The sequence below is a fragment of the Pan paniscus genome, chromosome 19 (assembly GCF_029289425.2).
Source record: "Pan paniscus chromosome 19, NHGRI_mPanPan1-v2.0_pri, whole genome shotgun sequence".
Lineage (NCBI taxonomy): Eukaryota > Metazoa > Chordata > Mammalia > Primates > Hominidae > Pan > Pan paniscus.
Window position 1 is genome coordinate 22489651 of NC_073268.2, and position 21306 is coordinate 22510956.

The window sequence follows — 21306 nt, forward strand, 5'->3', positions numbered from 1 at the left end:
CCTCAGCCTCCAAGTAGCTGGGACTACAGGCACACACTACCACTTCCAGCTTGCACATGTCGTCTTTGGTGTTAAAATGAACATAACTTCTCTACTTCCTTTTGATAAATTCATGGATAAAAGACTTCCAGATCATAGTTTTCATAATGAATGCTTGGGAAATTATAAAATTTCAGTTCAATGCAGATGTAACTTAAACATTACCTCATTCTCATTCTTCTGGGAAAGGATCCGGCTCTCCCTCAGTACCATCCACACAGCAAAAAGGGTCATTAAAATGCCATGACCAAAGTCTCCAAACATCACAGCAAATAGAAAAGGGAACGTGATAATAGTATACGGAGCTATGAAGAAACCAAAAAAAGAAAAATACAAAGTACATTAAACCATAGCAATTCCACAAATATTACATTCTTTTCCATACCCCCCACCTTTTTTTTTTTTTTTTTTTTTGAGATGGAGTCTTGCTCTGTCAGCCAGCAATGTCTCAATCTTGGCTCACTGCAACCTCCACCTCCCGGGTTCAAGTGATTCTCCTGCCTCAGCCTCTTGAGTAGCTGGGATTACAGGTGCCCACCACCATGCCCAGCTAAGTTTTGTATTTTTAGTAGAGACAGGGTTTCACCATGTTGGCCAGGCTGGTTTCCAACTCTGACCTCAAGTGATCCACCTGCCTCGGCCTCCCAAAGTGCTGGCATTACAGGCGTGAGCCACAGTGCCCAGGCTTCCATAATCTTAAGATCAATATAAGGTGACTTACTCCCCAGCTGCCAGACAGATAGGACTCTCAGAGAAAATCTTTCATGGCAGAATCAACACATCTTCACAAAGTAGCTAATGAAATTTGAGCTACTGATAACCTTTTTAAAAAGAGAGATGGGGTCTTTCTCTGCCACCCAGGCTGGAGTGCAGTGGTTTCATCACAGCTCACTGCAGCCTGCAACCCCTGGACTCAAGTTATCCTCCCACCTCAGCCTCCCAAACAGTTGGAACTACAAGTATGTGCCACCATGCCCGGTTCATTTTGTTTTAAAATTACTGATAAATAATATTTTTTTAGACGGAATCTCACTATTTTGCCCAAGCTAGTCCTGAACTTGTGGCCTTGAGCAATCCTCCCACCTCAGCCTCCTGAATATCCGAGATTACAGGCATGAGGCACTGTGCCTGGCAGCTCTGATAACATTTCAAACAAAGAACAGTGGAAATGAAGGTGTAACCTTGACAACATTGGTTTGTTCTCTGACTCTCTTGTAACTCGTGGGACCCTGCTCCCAGGGCAGGCCAGCTGTCTTCTCTTTGTGCAGCAACCATGTCCCAGTGGTATAAAGCTAAATATCAGATAACGTACAGATGGAGAGAGCCCAGAGCAAAGCAGTTCTTGCATAGGGCTCCAACTGAAAATGAATACTCACACTCTTGATTTAATAATTAACTCTCCAAATATAGGAGAAATCTGTGTTGTACCTAAAGTGGCCAATACTTGCTACATTTTTTCTGTCTAACCTTGGAACAGGGAAGCCAAAAAAAAAGCCATTTAAAAATATCAGACATCTTAGAAGAAACATTTTGCTTAAAACAGTTCCTGCAAATGATTTGCTAGAGAAGTCCAGGTGTTTTAGGGCTGTGAGGGCACATGAAAGAATCCAGTCTCATGAACTTTTTTTTTGAGACAGAGTCTTGCTCTGTCACTCAGGCTGGAGTGCAGTGGCACAATTTAGGCTCACTATAACTTCTGTCTCCTGGGTTCAAGCAATTCTCCTGTCTTGGCCTCCTGAGTAGCTGGGATTACAGGCATGCACCACCAGGCCTGGCTAATTTTCTTGTATTTTTAGTAGAGATAGGGTTTCATCATGTTGGCCAGGCTGGTCTCGAACTCCTGACCTTAAGTGATCCTCCCACAGTGCTGGGATTACAGGCATGAACCACCACGCCCAGCCGATGAACTTTTTTTTTTTGAGACAGAGTTTCACTCTTTTTGCCCAGGCTGGAGTGCAATAATGCAGTATCGGCTCATGGCAACCTCCGTCTCCCCGGTTCAAGTGATTCTCCTGCCTCAGCCTCCCGAGTTGCTGAGATTACAGGCAAAAGCCACCATGCCTGGCTGATTTTGTATTTTTAGTAGAGACGGGGTTTCTCCATGTTGGTCAGGCTGGTCTCGAACTCCTGACCTCAGGTGATCCACCTGACTCGGCCTCCCAAAGTGCTGGGATTACAGGCGTGAGCCACCACACCTGGCCCAGCCGATGAACTCTTAAAGGAACGCTACCTGACAGTAAACCTGCCCCTTACATTAAATGGGCATCTTTTTGTTGTTGTTGTTGCCCAAGCTGGAGTGCAGTGGCATGATGTCGGTTCACTGCAACCTTCGCCTCCTGGGTTCAAGTGATTCTCAGGCCTCAGCCTCCCGAATAGCTGGGACTACAGGTGCATGCCACCACATCCGGCTAATTTTTGTATTTTTAGTAGAGGCAGGATTTCACCATGTTGGCCAGGCTGGTCTCAAACTCCCGACCTCATGTGATCCACATGCCTCAGCCTCCCAAAGTGCTGGGATTACAGGCGTGAGCCACCATGCCCTGCCAGAATGAGCGCCTCTTCACAGGGAGTACACAAGATCTGAGGTGTCAACATGTTTATTTATTTTTTAATAGAGATGGGGTCTCACTATGTTGCCCAGGCTGATCTTGAAATCCTGGGCTTAAGCAATCCTCCTACCTCGGCCTCTAAAAGTGCTAGGATTGGCCGGGCGCAGTGGCTCACGCCACCCAGCACTTTGTAATCCCAGCACTTTGGGAGGCCAAGGCGGGTGGATCATGAGGTCAGGAGATGGAGACCATCCTGGCTAACACAGTGAAACCCTGTCTCTACTAAAAATACAAAAAAATGGCCGGGCGCAGTGGCTCACGTCTGTAATCCCAGCACTTTGGGAGGCAGAGGCAGGCAGATCACCTGAAGTCAGGAGTTAAGAGATCAGCCTGGGCAACACGGTGAAACCCCGTCTCGACTAAAAATACAAAATTAGCCGGGCGTGATGGCACATGCCTATAATCCCAGCTACTCGGGAGGCTGAGGCAGGAGAATCGCTTGAACCTGGGAGGCAGAGGATGTGGTGAGCTGAGATTGTGCCATTGCACTCCAGCCTGGGCAACGAGAGTAAATCTCTGTCTCACCTAAAAAAAATTTAAAAAAAAATTAGCCGGGCATGGTGGAGGGTGCCTGTAGTCCCAGCTACTCGGGAGGCTGAGGCAGAAGAATGGCGTGAACCTGGGAGGCAGAGCTTGCGGTGAGCCAAGATCACGCCACTGCACTCCAGCATGGGTGACACAGTGAGACTCCGTCTCAAAAAAAATTAAAAATAAAATAAAATTAAAAAAACAGTGCTAGGATTAACATCTTTAATTTTAATTCAGTTGTTCAACAGCATTTAAAGTGAGGCATTAGAAGAAACAATGAATAAAAAGGCTAGGCATAGTGGGTCACACCTGTAATCCCAGCACTTTGGGAGGCTGAAGCAGGAGGCTTGCTTGAGCCCGGGAGTCCAAGACTAGCTTGGGAAACATAACAAGACCCCGTCTCTAAAAAAAATTAAAAATTATCAGCCTGAGCAACATAGCAAAACCCATCTCTAAAAAAATTTTTAAAATTAGCCAGGCATGGTGACACATGCCTGTAGTCCCAGCTACTCCAGAGGTTCAGGCGGGAGAATCACTTGAGCTCACGAGGTTGAGGCTGCTGTAAGCCGTGATTTCACCATTGCACTACAGCCTAGGCAACAGAATGAGACCCAGTCAAAAAACAATCATAAAATAAAAAATTAGCCAGGTGTGGTGCTGTGCGCCTGTGGTCCTAGCTATACAGGAGGCTGAGTTGGGAGGATCTCTTGAGGCCAGGAGTTTGAGGCTGCAGTGAACTACAGTCGTGCTGCTGCACTCCAGCCTGGGTGACAGAGGGAGACTCTGTCTCAAAACAAACCAAACCAACCAAACAAACAAAAAAAACTCTAGAGGAAAAAGATAACAAGCTTTTTTTTACCTGGATTTATCTCTCGGTAAGTTCCAATTCCATAAGCATCTACTATGTTCTGAAAGCCATAGGTAAACTTGTTGGTTTTGTTATAGGTTGGGGGAGTCTGGTTTGTCTGCATCCTGTTCAAAATGGAAGGTACAGTGGAACCACTGTGTTCCTGAAAAACATTAGCACATTTATCAAACTTAGGTTATCCTCCTAATTGTGGTGGTGGTTACACAGGTGTACATTTCTTGAAACTCATCAAATGGTACACATAAAATGTATGTATTTTCTTTCATGTAAATTATATCTCAATAAAACTAATAAACCTAAAAATAAAACTAGATTATCTTTCCCAGCTTTTGGGAAAACTGGGAAAAGGTATAACATTTATAATGGAAGATTTCTATTAGATCCTCTGAAATACATCCTTAATGTGAAAAAAATTTAACTTTAAAATATGTCACCAAAGAAAATGTGGAATTGCCTCCATATCTGCCTTTTTATGAAAGTTGTTCTCCCCCTTTCATGGAGAAAGCAAAGTATGTTCTCTGGCTCTCCTTCTTCACTACCTTCTCTTAACTTCCTGATCCCTTGCAGTCTGGCTGAGCATGCTTAGGCAAAGTGACTGGATCCTGACCAAAGAGCTACCCCATGCACGCCCCTGACATTGGAGATCTTTGGGGAAAATCCTTCTTCCTTAGGAGTTCTCCTCCTGCTCGCTGACCATTCCTTTTCTATCTTTGCTGGTTATTTCTGCTCTGCCTATCTCATAGGATTGCAAGACCCCAACCTTTTTTTTCTCTCTATGACCTCCCTCTTGGAGGTCTCATTCCCTTCCATTCTCATGACTCCCATTTCCTTAGCTTTGTTCCCTTGTCTGCTTGACATTTCCACATAGACCTCAATGTGCCCGGAACTGAACTTACCATCTCTCCCCAATCAATAAGCTTCTCTGGCTGAACATTTACTTCCCTCATTGGAACCCTAATTCTCCTGGCCAGTCAGCTTTGATGCCTCAAAAAGATGTTTAAATCTTTCTCCTTGTATTTCTCCTGCACCTTGCTAGGAACCAGGTAGCCCTACTGATTTTTCCTGCAGAACATCTCACAATTCATCATTTTTTTTCCCATTGTCAAGTCCTACCTGGGGATCCTTATCATTTACTACTCTATGTCTACAATAACCTCCTAACTGAACCCCTACCTACAGAATCTCTTCACTCCTCAATCCAACCTAGATACTATCAGCAGATTACTCTTTTAAAACTGCTTTGGGAGGCCGAGGCGGGTGGATCACGAGGTCAGGATATCGAGACCATCCTGGCTAACACGGTGAAACCCCGTCTCCACTAAAAAAACAAAAAATTCTCCGGGCGTGGTGGTGGGTGCCTGTAGTCCCAGCTACTCCGGAGGCTGAGGCAGGAGAATGGCATGAGCCCGGGAGGCGGAGCTTGCAGTGAGCCGAGATCGCGCCACTGCACTCCAGCCTGGGCAACAGAGCGAGACTCCGTCTCAAAAAAAAAAAAAAAAATTAAAACTGCTTTGAGCCAGGAGAAGTGGCTCATGCCTGTAATCCCTGCACTTTGGGAGGCTGAGGCGGGTGGATCACCTGAGGTCAGGAGTTCGACACCAGCCTGGTCAACATGATGAAACCCTGTCTCCACTAAAAATACAAAAAATTAGCTGGGTGTGGTGGCACACACCTGTAATCCCAGCTGCTCAGGAGGCTGAGGCAGGAGAATCACTTGAAGCAGGGAGGTGGAGGGTGGAGGTTGCAGTGAGCCGAGATCATGCCACTGCACTCCAGCCTGGGCAACAAGAGCAAAACTCCATCTCAAAAAAAAAAAACCAAAAAACAAAAAAACTGCTTTGATCCACCAGGCGTGGTGACCCACTTTTTTTTTTTTTTTTGAGACAGAGTCTCACTCTGCTGTCCAGGCTGGAGTGCAGTGGCATGATCTCAGCTCACTGCAACCTCTGCCTCCTGGGTTCAAGTGGTTCTCCTGCCTCAGCCTCCTGAGTAGCTGGGATCACAGGCACCCACCACCATACCTGGCTAACTTTTTTGTATTTTTAGTAGAGACGGGGTTTTGTCATGTTGGCCAGGCTGGTCTCAAACTCCTGACCTCAAGTGATGCACCCGCCTCAACCTCCCAAAGTGCTGGGATTACAAGAGTGAGTCACCACGCCTGGCCCCAACACTTTGGAAGGCCAAGGAAGGCAGATCACTCGAGCCCAGGAATTTGAGATCAGCCTGGGCAACATGGCAAAACCCTGTCTCTACAAAAAATTAGCCACGCATGATGGTGGGCACCTGTAGTCCCAGCTACCGGGAGTCTGAAGTGGGAGGATTGCTTAAGCCCAGGAGTTGGAAGCTGCAGTGAGCTGAGATGGCACCACTGCACTCCAGCCTGGGTAACGAAGCAAGATCTTGTCGCAAACACAAAATAAAAAACGTAAAAAACCACCCAAACTGCTTTGATCATGTTCCTTTACCCCTAAAGAACTTCCAATGTCTCTCAACTTCCTCTGGAATAAAATTTAAATCTTCTAAGCTATTATTTAAGAACCTTTCACAATTAAGTTCCAAACTACCTGATGCAGACAGGTACTTCTCTTCAGCTAACCCACTGTAAATCCTGTTCTTGTCCAAACATACATGGTCTAACCATACTTCCTGCCTTTGTTTTCTTCTCTTCATTCAGCAGTCTTACCAACAACTTATCATTCTTCAAAGACCTGATCAAATGCCACCTGCTTAAAGCTTTTTCCAACTCCATAGTTGGAACTCTCCTAATAAACTGTAAGATACTCGAGGGCATGTTTTATACATCTCTGTACTCCTCCAGGCACTTACAGCAGTTCTGTGGACAGAGTAGTTGTTCTAATTAACTACTAAACAGAAACACTCATATACAGACAGGGCATCAGGAAACTGATGCCCTGGCCATGAGCAACCCTGAAGAATCATGGGCATATGACCAAATTATTTCAGCTCTCTGAACTGCAGTCTCCACATATGCAAAATAAAGATATGCTATGCTACGCTATGATATACATATTATATGCCAGGCTATGTATGAAATGTGCTGTCAAGTTAAAAGACAAATAAATATATTAAAGAACACTGAAGGTGAAATGCCATAAAAATGACATTAATGTTACTATTTATCTATTTATTATTATTATTATTTTTTTTGAGACAGAGTCTCGCTCTGTTGCCCAGGCTGGAATGCAGTGGCGCAATCTCGGCTCACTGCAAGCTCCGCCTCCCAGGTTCACTTGATTCTTCTGCCTCAGTCTCCAGAGTAGCTGGGACTACAGGTGCCTGCCAACACGCCCGGCTAATTTTTTGTATTTTTTAGTAGAGACGGGGTTTCACTGTGTTAGCCAGGATGGTCTCGATCTCTTGACCTCATGATCTGTCCGCCTCGGCCTCCCAAAGTTCTGGGATTACAGGCATGAGCCACCGCGCCCGGCCAAAAATGACATTAATGTTACTATTGATGGGAACCTCTCTTCCGGGCCACGAGCTGCATTGTTAGCTTTGGGGACTCACCGTGCCCCTTCTGAGTGCAAACTGGATGGAGTCAAGGTCGGTGACAGGGCACCAGACCTCTGCAATCAAGCATTTCTGAGTCACATCTATGTTGCACAGGTTCAGGGTGTGATAGATGGCCTTCATCTTCCGCACTTTGATGAACCAGACACGGATGTTCTTAGCAGCTGCCTGCAGAACCCTCTGGCGGTGATCCTCCGTTTGATTCAGAACCTTTGGGGAGAAAAGGAACAAGCGAGGGATCCTTTTAACACCAGTTTTAGATCTCAGGGTATGAATGGCAAAGAGGCATAGCTTTCTGAAAAGAGTTGCCAGGGAATTGTCTTTTTCTTCCTCTGGCTAGAATGGTTTCTTTTTTCCAAATTACAAGAAATTAGAGTTCTAGTTACTAACATTCACTTTTATTTAGCTTCAACCTGAAAAGAAACCTGAGAAAATAGTTTTTTAGCTTTTCTATATATGTTCAATCTTACCACCAATCCAAGGCACAACAAATGTAGGTCACTGCCTTTAACTTGGCTTATTAAAGAGCAACGACTTTCTATGTGGGGAATGTAACTCAGTAGGCATCACAAGCCCAGGAGCTGACAAATGAACAAATCCACACAGAATCCTTTGCACATGGGCCAGCATCAGGAGAGGGTGGAAAGAGGCAGTGCTGAATACCACCACCAGCCTACACTGGGAACATGGGCCAGGAGACACCATGGGATCAGGAGCACCTGTGATCTTTACAGGGGGCTTGGACTGCCACATACCACTGCCATCATGAGGGCAGCTAAGGTGTTACCTTTATGTCAGGCTTCTCATCAGAGGAAAAAATGGTTCAGTGTTGATCCTTTTGAAATCAGTACAGATTTCCCTCAGAGGAATTACAGTGCCAAGACTAAGGTGGGAGGAAGGTACAGGAACATTTTACATTCCATTGGCTTAATACCAAATATTTAATTTTTTTTTTTTTTTTGAGATGGAGTCTCGCTCTGTGGCCCAGGCTGGAGTGCAGTGGCATGGTCTCAGCTCACCACAACCGCCACCTCCCGGGTTCAAACGATTCTCCCGTCTCAGCCTCCTGAGTAGCTGGGATTACAGGCGCGCGCCACCATGCACGGCTAATTTTTATATTTTTAGTAGAGACGGGGTTTCACCATGTTGGTCAGGCTGGTCTCGAACTCCTGACATCGTGATCCACCCACCTCGGCCTCCCAAAATGTTGGGATTACAGGCATGAGCCAACGTGTCCAGCCCATATTTAAGTTTTTAATAGCAGGTGTGGCTAAGCCTGTTGCTTCCAATTGGAAGAAATTAGGCAAGCAACCCAAAGCACAAGTCTCCATCATAGACAATTCTTCAAGTTAGTTCAGAACAAAGCAGTAACTACTCCCTGAAAAATTGTCTTGGGCAGAGGAAGGTGACTTCGTTTTGTTTTGCTTTGTTTTTAAAAGCGAAGCCATGTCATGCTAGGAAACACATCACTTGAAGATAGCTACTTTCTTTCCTTCTGGTTGTGGACTATTTCACAATTACTATTACTCACTCCTGTAATCCCAGCACTTTGGGAGGCCAAGGCAGGAGGATTGCTTGAGGTCAAGAGTTCCAGACCAGTTTGGGCAACATAGTGAGACCCTATCTCTACAAAAACATACCAAAAAATAATTAGCTGGGCATGGCAGCAGGCACCTGTAGTCCCAGCTACTTGGGAGGCTGAGACAGATTGTTTGAGCCTAGTCGGTCAAGGCTGCAGTGAGCCAAGACTGTGCCACTGCATTCCTGCCTGGGTGACAGAGTGAGATCTGTCTTTAAAACAAAACAAAACAAACAAACAAAACACAAAAAAACCCTTCTTCTAGAAGGATGCTAAAGAAACCAGCAAGCAATGTTCTATTTGCCGTTCTCTTTCCTCATCCCATTCCTTGGTATTCAATCCCTTTTTAAACTTTCAGTTCCTACAGCTAGATTTTTAAAAAATCAAATTCTGGTCAGTTATAATGACTACCACATATGCTCTTTAAATCTACCCATAGGTCTGGAAGGAGATTAAGACAGCCTTAGAACCCAGAATATACTAATATAGCCTATCACTCACCAGCAGTTCTAAAACTCTCTCTCTCTGCTTAAACAGGTTAAGTGTATCTCAAAGGAGCCAGCAACAGGTCAGGTTGGTGGGTCATATATGATGGAGGTCACTGAGAGTTAAAATGGAAGTTACAGGCTGGGCACGGTGGCTCATACCTGTAATCCCAGGACTTTGGGAGGCCGAGGCAGGCAGATCATCTGACGTCAGGAGTTCAAGACCAGCCTGGCCAACATGGCAAAACCCCATCTCTACTAAAAATACAAAAATTAGCCAGGTGTGGTGGCAGGCATCTGTAATCACAGCTACTCGGGAGGCTGAGGCAGGAGAATCGCTTGAATCTGTGAGGCAGAGGTTGCAGTGTGCCGAGATCGCGCCACTGCACTCTAGCCTGGGAGACAGAGCAAGACTCTGTCTCAAAAAAAAAAAAGAAAAGAAAAGAAAAGAAAAAAGAAATGGAAGTTACAACATACCCCTGACAATTCCTGACAATTCTGCCACTGCCAAAAGGAACTGCCTTTGGGATTAAGTATGTTTATTAATATTCTAAGGGGGCAATCATCACTTTCATTCTTTCAAAGGGAACAAAGCCCCACTCACCAGCCTTTCCTTCCATGTACACACAGTTCACAACTCCTCCCTCAGAGCCCTGTGATAACCGTGGTGTGCATAAACCACACTTACTGCAATTTGGCAAAACTCCAACACAGTCTCTTCTTGGGTACAAAAGTCACACCAGAGCTTTTTGGCTAGTCTGTGTGGTTAAGATCAAAGGTGACCGCAAGGATGCATGCCGAGCTATTGGGACCAGCTGCCTCAGGAGGGTGTGTGGGAGAGGGCAGAACTGACTTCTCATGTCTTTTTAGATTGTTTGATATATATTTTTCTTAACTAAGCATACTTTTAAAAAATTATTATTATAAAAACTATCGGCCGGGCGCGGTGGCTCACGCCTATAATCCCAGTACTTTGGGAGACCGAGGCAGGCAGATCACACGGTCAGGAGATCGAGATCATCCTGGCTAACACGGTGAAACCCTGTCTCTACTAAAAAATACAAAAAATTAGCCGGGCGTGTGGCGGGCCCCTGTAGTCCCAGCTACTCGAGAGGCTGAGGCAGGAGAATGGCGTGAACCCGGGAGGTGGAGCTTGCAGTGAGCTGAGATCGCGCCACTGCACTCCAGCCTGGGTGACAGAGTGAGACTCCGTCTCAAAAACAAACAAACAAACAAAAAACAAAAAACAAAAAAAACTATCTCAGACTTGGCTGGGCGCAGTGGCTCACGCCTATAATCCCAGCACCTTGGGAGGCTGAGGCAGGTGGATCACTTGAGGTCAGGAGTTCAAGACCAGCCTGGCCAATATGGTAAAACCCCATCTCTACTAAAAATACAAAAATTAGGCCAGGCATAGTGATTCACACTTGTAATCCCAGCACTTTGGGAGGCCAAGGTGGGAGGATCACTTGAGGTCAGGCGTTTGAGACCAGCCTGGCCAACATGGTGAAACCCCGTCTCTACTAAAAATACAAAAATTAGCCAGGTTTAGTGGCACATGCTTGTCATCCCAGCTACTTGGGAGGATGAGGCAGGAGAATCGCTTGAACCTGGGAGGCAGAGGTTGCAGTGAGCCAAGATCACACCACTGCACTCCAGCCTGGGCAAAAGAGCAAGACTCCATCTCAAAAAAATAAATAAAAATACAAAAATTAGTCGGGCATGGTGGCACACGCCTGTAATCCCAGCTACTCAGGAGGCTGAGGCAGGAGCATCACTTGAGCCTAGGAGGCGGAGGTTGCAGTGAGCTGAGACAGCGCCATGGTACTCCAGCCTGGGTGACAGAGTGAGACTCTGTCTCAAAAAAAAAAAAAATCTCAGACCCATGAGGTGGAGAGGAATTGAATATGCTAGGCAACAACGATTCTAGATGCTTTGCATTCCTGTCTCATTTGAGGATGGCTAATGCTATTTTTAACCATCATTCCCTGACACTTTCTCAGCTCCCAGAAGGACATATTACCCATGGACATTTCTTTTTTTGGTATCCTGGTTTGCTACAGGTGCCTTACAGAATATCAGCATTTCAAGGAAGGAGAATGGTCTCGTATTCCAGTATTTCACAAAAACAAATTCCCTCCAGCCTTCTGCATACCATTTGGAGATCATCAATTCTGGTATTCACTCCAGAAGCCATTTCCTTCCTCTCCTGTGGTGTCTCAGGACAGGGATAGAGTGAGGCTCGGAACCTGGAATATAGGAACATCGAAGTTTCTTAACTTATCTAATTTAAATAATCTCAGAAAGTAATCCTAATGTACCAGAAGGACCAAAACAGGATTAGGTCAGACCGATGTATTAAGTCAACACTTTTTTTTTTTTTTTTTGAGACAGAGTTTCACTCTGTCACCCAGGCTGGAGTGAAGTGGCACGATCTCAGCTCACTGCAACCTCTGCCCCTGGGTTCAAGTGATTCTTCTGCCTCAGCCTTCCAAGTACCTGGGATTATAGGCGCCTGCCACCACACCTGGCTAATTTTTGTATTTTTACTAGAGACAGGGTTTCACCATGTTGGCCAGGCTGATCTCGAACTCCTGACCTTAGGCGATCCACCCACTTCGGCCTCCCAAAGTGCTGAGATTACAGGCATGAGCCACCATGCCCGGCCTAAGTCAACACTTACGTGAAATGACCTGCAGACGGAGCAATTATAGCATCCGAACTATCTTGACATTCTCTGTAGCTATGAAATTCCTTTGTGATTAAAAAAAAAAGTAAAGCAAATTATATTGTAAATTAACGGAGTAAGATGGCATGGAAAAAATTCTGCCCCTAGACCAGGTGCATTGGCTCACGCCTGTAATCCCAGCACTTTGGGAGGCTGAGGCAGGTGGATTGCTTGAGTCTAGGAGTTTAAGACCAGCCTGAGCAACATGGTGAAACCTCATCTCCACAAAAAATACAAAAATTAGTCGGGCATGGGGGCACATGCCTGTAGTCCCAGTTACTCATGGGGCTGAGGTGGGAGAATCAACTGAGCTCAGGAAGTCAAGGCTGCAGTGAGCTGTGATCATGCCACTGCACTTTAGCCTGGGCAATAGAGTGAGACCCTGCCTCAAAACAAAACAAAAAAAGGCCAGGCACAGTGGCTTACACCTGTAATACCAGTACTTTGAGAGCTGAGGCGGGCAGATTGCTTGAGATTAGGAGTTCGAGATCATCCTGGCCAACATGGCAAAACCCCATCTCTACTAAAAATACAAAAATTAGCCGGGCGTGCTGGCACGCATCTGCAGTCCCAGCTACTCAGGAGGCTGAGGCAGGAGAATCGCTGGAACCCTGGAGGTGAAGGTTGCGGTGAGCTATGATTGTGCCACTGCACTCCAGCCTGGGTGGCAGCGCAAGACTCTGTCTCAAAAAAAAGATCTGTCCCTAAGGCAGAATTTCAGAAAATTTAAGGACATAGCATCTACGCTAAGTATGGAGACTCACTGTCCCAGAATAATATGGCATTTATAAACCATGAGTCCTTAAGAGTTATTTTTCCCCAAGTTAAGGAAATTATGGTCCTTTTTTTTCAGTTTTTAGTTTTTTATAGACATGGGGTCTCACTAAGTTGGCCAGGCTGGTCTTCAAATCCTGGGGTCAAGCAATCCTCCTGCCTTGGCCTCCCAAAGTGTTGGGATTACAGGCATGAGCCATTGTATCTGGCCACAACTGTGGTTCTGATGGTATTTTTTAAAATGAATTTAGGGCCAGGCACAGTGGTTCACACCTGTAATCTCAGCACTTTGGGAGGCTGAGGTGGGTGGATCACCTGAGGTCAGGAGTTCAAGACCAGCCTGGCCAACATGGCGAAACCCCATCTCTACTAAAAATACAAAAAAAAAAATTAGCCAGGTGTGGTGGCAGGTACCTGTAATCCCAACTACTCGGGTGGCTGGAGAATCACTTGAACCTGGGAGGCAAAAGTTGCAGTGCTCCAAGATCGCACCATTGTACTCCAGCCTGGGCGTGGAGTGAGACTCAGTCAGAAAAAAAAAAAAAAGAGAAAAAGAATTTAGTGGCTCACGCCTCTAATCCCAGCACTTTGGGAGGTTGAGATGGGCAGATTCCTTGAGTCCAGGAGTTCCAGGCCAGCCTGGGCAACATGGCAAAACCCCGTCTCTACAAAGAATACAAAAAATTAGCCAGGTATGGTGGCACACGCCTGTAGTCCCAGCTACCCTAGAGGCTGAGGCAGGAGAATCCCGTGAGCCCAGGCAGTCAAGGCTGCAGTAAGCCATGATCATGCCACTGCACTCCAGCCTGGGCAACAGAGTGAGACCCCCCCATCTGAACAACAAAAATAAAAATAAAAATGAATTCAGGCTATTTCTAATTGATTAAAATAGCCCCTAACATTATTAAAATTAACTGTGTTGAGGTATACTAAAAAGGATTTGTATTTCACTATTGTGAACTTTAAGACTCAACAGTTGGGCAGCATGGCTGTGCACTCCTGGTAGAGGCATGCCTCTCTTACCCTTCACAGATTTTCTTGACTCTGTTTTTCAGCTGATCGCCTTGGAAGAAAATGATAAACACAGACTTGTGCACGTAGTCGCCCTAGGCCCCAGAATAAAAAAACAAGAGTTCAGACTTCTGTATCTGGATGAAAATCTCTTAAATAACCCACTTTTTTGGTGATGCAAGAACAACAGGCATCTTTTAAGGACATGGCAGTCCTGCACTTTAACCACTGCCCTCACTCCATTTCCTAAGCTTCACTACAAGAACATCTGCCCTATAATCTCTAATTCACAAAAATCTTTCTCTATTTGTTTTTTTGACTCAACCAGGAGCTTGAAGCTAAGATGATGCTCCTCTTAGCACTGTTTAGACTTATTTACCAATTCAGCTTTAAATCTTATATTGCCTGAATGATGAAAGTATAGGAGAGAAAAGAAAAGGAAGCCATTTCTGCCTGTTCTGGGACTTAGAAATTCTTAGATAAAAGGGGCTGAATAACTACAAGGAACTGAGTCCCTGGAAAGAATGCTGATATAGAATCTCACAATTCAAGCTAATCTGGACTTTATGGGGCAGGGAGGAAGGTAATCCATTCCAAATACCAAATTTATACCTGAAGTATGATGCAAGGACTGGAAGGAAAGATCAGAAAAAAAGGTGTATGGCGTGTTAACCAGGATTGTCTCAGGTTGCCTGTATTTTCTCATAGTCATACACAGCATGTAGAGCTTTTATAATAACAAACAAAACTTTAGAAGGATAAAAGGGGATGAGGAGTGAAGAAAATTAGGCTCAAGGGTCTGAAATCCCTAAATTCTGTAGGCTAAACTAGAACCCATTCTTTGTGCAGCCTGCTCTGTTACAGATATCCAGGGTCCCCATTTCTGGATTTGTTGATAAAATAACCTTTCTGTTGCCAAGAGGAAACTTGACTGAATATTCCTGAGAAAAGTTCCTCATTAATGTGACTACAAATTACAATGTTTCCACAACCTGATGGCCTTTGGCAAGATTGTGAAACTACACCCCTAGGCAGGGGGTTCACCTGAAGGGTAACCACACTCCTCCACGGCATGGAGGATGAAAGCCCTGCAGCTGCACAGCCCACCCAATCTGAGAAATCTCACAATTCAATCTCTCTCTTTTTAGGTAAAGAACACGAATTTAAGAAATTCACAAGATAATTTAGAACAGAAAAACTAACTTTAGGTTTCTAAATAATACTAGTACAAAAGCAAAGCAAAATTTTTGCAGTACATTTATCTTCACTGGTACTCCCTGAAATCAGGACTCACCATACCTAAATGCAGGTTTAGACAATAAACTCTGTCCCATTATGGCAAATGCCAAGATGTTAAACTGTTTCTACTTCCTGAAGTACTGGGTGGGGAAGATCATCCTATTTTGTGCGATATCTATTCTTAAACTAAGTTTCTAATCCTTCCAACAAACAAACAAAAAAACTTTACCAAGTAAAATTTCATCAGCTTATTAAGATCACAGTCTAGGAAATCTCTCCTTCTCTTTTTATACATGAATATTACCAAACTTGGGGCTGGGCATGGTGGCTTACGCCCATAATCCCAACACTTTGGGAGGCCGAGGCAGGCAGATCACTTGAGATCAGAAGTTCAAGACCAGCCTAGGCAACATGGTAAAACACTGTCTGTACTGAAAATACAGAAAAAAATTAGCCAGGCATCATGGCACATGCCTGTAATCCCCAGCTACTCGGGAGGCTGAGGCAGGAGAATCGCTTGAACCCAGGAAGCGGAGGTTGTGGTGAGCCGAGATCGCGCCACTGCACTCTAGCCTGGACAACAGAGTGAGACTCCACCTCAAAAAAAAAAAAAATTACCAAATTTGGAACCAGATGTCTTGCTTTAAAGTTAATTTTCATAAAAGGCAAATGAGTGAAAATAAAAATTTCCAATCAGAATAACATCTACACGGGTAAACTTGAAAATATGTATATGTCATGTATACATCATACATCCATATGTATATATGACAGGAATTAACTAAGAGGAAGTACTTCAAATTCTCCAATTAGAGCAGAGCTAAAGATAATGGCTCCTCTGTGGAAGCACTGGATTCAGGTGGCCCCATGCTATGTTACTGCTCTGGGCTCCCTTTACAAGACCTACTCCACAGGATGCAATCTCCTTGTCTTACAGTCACAGGATCCTCCAGGGGGTTCTCGATTTCAGCCTGTCGCAGGAACACATTTCCCCGGCATACCCGCCAAAGCATGCGCTCAAAAGTAGGGATGCGCTCCCGGTTAATGACACCAGCCACGAAGCTGTGGGGAGAAGAGGCAGATTGGAAACTCTATTCCATGTCATGGGATGGAAGGTTTTAATACAAGTCTTTTTTATTTATATTTATATATATATATCTTTTTTTTATTATACTTTAAGTTCTAGGGTACATGTGCACAACGTGCAGGTTCATTACATATGTATACATGTGCCATGTTGGTGTGCTGCACCCATTAACTCGTCATTTACATTAGGTATATCTCCTAATGCTCTCCCTCCCCCCTCCCCCCACCCCACAACAGGCCCTGGTGTGTGATGTTCCCCTTCCTGTGTCCAAGTGTTCTCATTGTTCAATTTCCACCTATGAGTGAGAACATGCGGTGTTTGGTTTTTTGTCCTTGTGATAGTTTGCTGAGAATGATGGTTTCCAGCTTCATCCATGTCCCTACAAAGGACAGGAACTCATCATTTTTTATGGCTGCATAGTATTCCATTGTGTATATGTGCCACACTTTCTTAATCCAGTCTATCACTGATGGACATTTGGGTTGGTTTAATACAAGTCTTATTCCCAGCTTCACTTCTGGACCCAGCAGAGAGCTGACAGAGCAACTCAGGCATGAATCCAGAGTTGTAGGACTATCTCAATAGGCTCAGAAGAGGGCATATCCTGGTAGCAAGTGAATCCCCAGTCTCACTGCTCTTCTGAACAGAAGAGATGAACATGGCCCCACTGAATACAGAAAAGTTGACATGGCACTTACCCAAGTCTTAAAGGCGTGCCTCTTCCCATCTCACTTGGCTCCAAGAGGGATGAGGACTCTTCCAACAAGTCTGGATCCGCCATCTGCTGATGATGCAATTCAGCCTGAATTCACAAATCAATTAATATCTAATGAAAATAGTTAGTGGCATGCAGGCAACGAGGAACCAGGAGACAGGTTCAGAAAATAAGGATGAAAAAGAAAACAAACCACGAAAAGACAAGATATACCCATAAAAAGACAAGAAGAATAGGGGATGAAAACAAAGAAAATAAATTTGAGGTAAAGAAAGCATAATTGCCCCAGTAAAGCATCTGGGGAAATGGTTTTAGAAATAAGGAGCAAAAGGAAAAAAAATTAAGTGATGGTGACATGTATAAATCTGTTACTTGGTGGAAGCCATTTTCTCTCCTACGTTTCCCTGAATGAATGATGAAAGTGCCAGGAAATACCTCTGCATGTAGATAGGAAGCTAAAATATCTCTTCTTTCTGTGCAATAATGAAAAGGCTCTGCAGATACTCTCAACATTTAATTTCTAGGCAGCTACAAACTAGAATTTTCCCTATGTGAGAATGTGAAAGATAGAGGCTCTCTTTCCAAGGAAGAAGCAAGGCACTGCCACTGTCTTTGAATGCTGTGAAGTCTGGAGAAAGACAGAAGGGGTAGCTCCAGGTATCTACGTTTCCAGCCCCTTTAAAATTCAGAATATGAGAACTTTCAGCATGGCCACTTATAGAATGATCCAAGCCATGGGATTTAAAGAGTATTTATGTCTTCAAAAGGATAAGAAGCACAATAGCTGGGCAGGCCTGTAAAAACATATCTGAATGTCCCATTTTCTGACTAGGAATCTTCTAAATAAGTTCACATAGGCTTTACAGTTGTAGGATTCTTGAGAACACAGCTCAAGAATCAAGTAAAGTGAAGGAAAAACAACAGATAATAAACCAAACTAGAGTTCATGGGCTGGTTTAATTGGTAAGATTTAAAATGACTTCCACCATGACAGTTTATACAATGAAATGAAGAAGGATCTTCCCACACGCAGGTCTACATTTCCTAGCCTCTCTCTACCCAACTAATCCTACCACCCTTTATTCCCATCAGAAAGGAGAAGCTGCTCCAAAAAACAAAACAAAACAAAACAAAACAAAAACCAGTCCAATCAACTTCTCCATTGCCTCATCTCCCCAACTCTAATACCCAGGCAATACTTGTTTGACCAAAAACTAGGGGTAAACCAGAACAATCATCCTCTTCAAAAGCACAATAAGACAAAAAGTCAGAAGAGTTTTTCTCTATCATTTTCATTCCAAATTTCAATTTGATTCTACCCCTGTCAGCCACACTCTTAAAAAGTGGCACAGGGACCATAACTTGATAAAGTCATGGGATCATAAACATAGCAAAAAGGGGGAAAAACTGTGTATAAACCAGATGATAAGTCTGAAGGCCTAAAAAATAGAAAGCAATCATTTTGGAAAGTAAGGATCAACACCAGAAGCGCAGAGAAATACTGTCATGAGATTGGAAAAGTTTAAGATGAGATCATGGAGACACTGGTTACCACTTGCTGTTACATGGAAGTTGAGGGGGTTCTTTCGGTTTCTACTTGCAATCAAATTAGCTGACTACAAGCAACTTGTTTTCAGGATCCCGATGATTACAACATTTCAACTTGTTCTTGGTTTATCCCTTGGCAAAAACCAGTGAGCCTGACTACTACTCACAAGACTCCATCCTACTTGCCTGCATGTCTCACAAGACGTGGTTTAAGTCAACCCTAAATATCGGACTCAATGCAAACACATGTGCTCTAACTGATGGAAAAGCAAACAGTACTTAGCAACTAGACCACTTCAAAGACTCTATCTAGGACTCTCTGAGAATAAAAAACAACAAAATTAAAATTCAACAGAAACTTGCGATAATATTTGAATTGCTAATTTCACCACTTCATACTTAAGAATTCTATCTTAGAGAGAAAAGTTACAAATTTTTAAGTAAAATTGTGCCTGGTGAGAAACTAGGATGACTAGAACCACTCACTAACTGAAGGCCTTTAAAGCAGTATCTAAAACCATGTGGTTGAGAGTATCTAAATCTTAGAGCAGGGGTGTCTGATCTTTTGGCTTCCCTGGGCCACATTGGAAGAAGAACTGTCTTGGGCCACACATAAAATACACTATAATGATAACTAATGAGCTAAAAAAAAAATTGCAAAAAAATCTCATAATGTTTTGAGAAAGTTTACGAATTTGTGTTGGGCCACATTCAAAGCTGTCCTGAGGCCTGAAGGCCATGGGCTGGACAAGCTTGTCTTAAGGGTATCTGGGTTCTCTAATAACAACATTGTGAATATTCCTCTATATTACTTGCTATGCCCTCTGGTTTCTCCATTCAGATACTGAAAACCACGCCTTACAAAAAGGAAGTAGAAGAACTTCAGTTCTGTTTCTACAGCAATTAAGTATAAATAGCACATCCAGTTCAAGCTATGTCAATTACCAAGAACAAACAATTACTGCCATCTACATCGAGAAAAAAATTATATTTCATTACTTAAGGTATTCACCCAGGCCCCAAAGGAAATGGCAGATGGGAAAAAAATAAAGAAAGCAGATGGATGGAAAACTGAGAAGGAAAGGAAAGCAGGGAATCTGCATGCCATTAACCATTACTTTTCCAGTCTTCTTTATGTTCTCATATGTTATGGTGCTTATGGTAAAAGATGCAGAGAAATCTCTCCAGCTCTTACAGTTCTTCATAAGCAAGAAGACTTAGAAAAGGATAATCATTAACAAGTCATTTTAAATGCCCTAGATAAGAAATGACTAAGTCAAATTTGTAATCATCTTTAATCATAAGACTATTCAATATATGTTTATTTTTCACCTTACACACACCCTGCCAATCATAACTCCTATGCCTAAATATAGAATCATTTTCTGATTTAGCCATTTCTGCTAACTCATTACTGTGAATTATTGATTATAGTCACCAAATTACACAAAATAAGGAGTTTAAAACTGGTAGTGTTTTAGGCCCTTTGCAAATATTATAATTTCAGACACAGAAGAAAATCTCATTAAAAATCCTAAGTTTCCAACATTTGAGGGTCCCAAGTGTCCTATCTTTCGCATTATTTGAAGTGCACGTGCATGTGCAGATGCAAAGTTGTGGCAGTGACACCTGAGCCTGCTGCTACGCAGCAATAGGGCAAGGTCTATGGAAAGGAACCTGGCTGAGGCTGTGAGCTAGTGCAAGAACAGGCAAGGCAGAGAGGTTCTTGCCAGGAGACTTCTTGCAATGCAGTGAGACTGCTGGGAATGGAAGGGGAATTGATGACAAAAGCAGCGTGAGAACCTCTCATAGCCACGGTCTTGTGCTCTAAGTACTTCCAGAGACTGGAAAGAAAAAAAAAGTTTTGAATAAAATAGGAGGGGGAGGCTGGGTGCGGTGGCTCACACCTGTAATTCCAGCACTTTGGGAGGCTGAGGCAGCTAGATCACGAGGTCAGAGTTCGAGACCAGCCTGGCCAATATGGTGAAACGCCCGTCTCTACTAAAACTACAAAAATTAGCTGGGCATGGTGGTACACACCTATAGTCACAGCTGCTCGGGAGGCTGAGGCAGGAGAATCACTTGAACCCGGGAGGCGGCAGTTGCAGTGAGCCAAGATCGCACCACTGCACTCCAGCCTGGATGACAAAGCGAGACTCTGTCTCAAAAAAAAAAAAAATAGGAGAGGGAAAACAACCCCAGCATGAATAGGGCACAAAGATCATGAAGACTTAGAGTCTGCCTTCTCAAAATAGGCATTTAGTGTTTAGACTTATTATTCACAAAATAAAAGTCCTAAATCCATAAATTATGATTTTAAAATATCATTTTTCCAAGTGGTTCCTCTTATTTTCATTTTTACTAAGTTCTTTTCATTAGAAAATTAATAGTTTAAATAATTATTTCCCTTAAGGGAATCCATCTATCAGTCTTTATTCGGAATTTCTCCAAAAATGAACCATAATAGGAAGCTGGCTCTCATTCTTAAACTTACGAGGTCTTGAAAGACATTTTCATATGAGATAGCAATATCTCAGCAGTAAACTAAACAGTATATCAAAAGGG

At 43.7% G+C, this 21306-nt stretch overlaps 1 protein-coding gene across 15 annotated transcripts in view; it reads right to left on the reverse strand.

The window, feature by feature from the left end:
* The window catches only part of ATP6V0A1 (ATPase H+ transporting V0 subunit a1), a 63991-nt gene that overhangs the window by 27869 nt on the left and 14816 nt on the right, over positions 1-21306 (reverse strand). For 9 of the 15 annotated variants that reach the window (XR_010110637.1, XR_010110636.1, XM_008966495.5 and 6 more), the window contains exons 6-12: positions 17177-17280; positions 16327-16453; positions 14165-14247; positions 11795-11888; positions 7573-7785; positions 4036-4186; positions 205-344 (exon numbers count right to left, since the gene is read on the reverse strand). Coding sequence is in view for 12 of the 15 variants with exons in the window: in XM_008966495.5 (XP_008964743.1) it covers positions 205-344; positions 4036-4186; positions 7573-7785; positions 11795-11888; positions 14165-14247; positions 16327-16453; positions 17177-17280 (912 nt within the window). In the remaining 3 variants the exon portion in view is untranslated. The remainder of the gene's footprint in view (positions 1-204; positions 345-4035; positions 4187-7572; positions 7786-11794; positions 11889-14164; positions 14248-16326; positions 16454-17176; positions 17281-21306) is intronic. The other 6 variants (XR_010110638.1, XM_034941829.3, XM_003813884.6 and 3 more) reach the window with 1 other exon arrangement.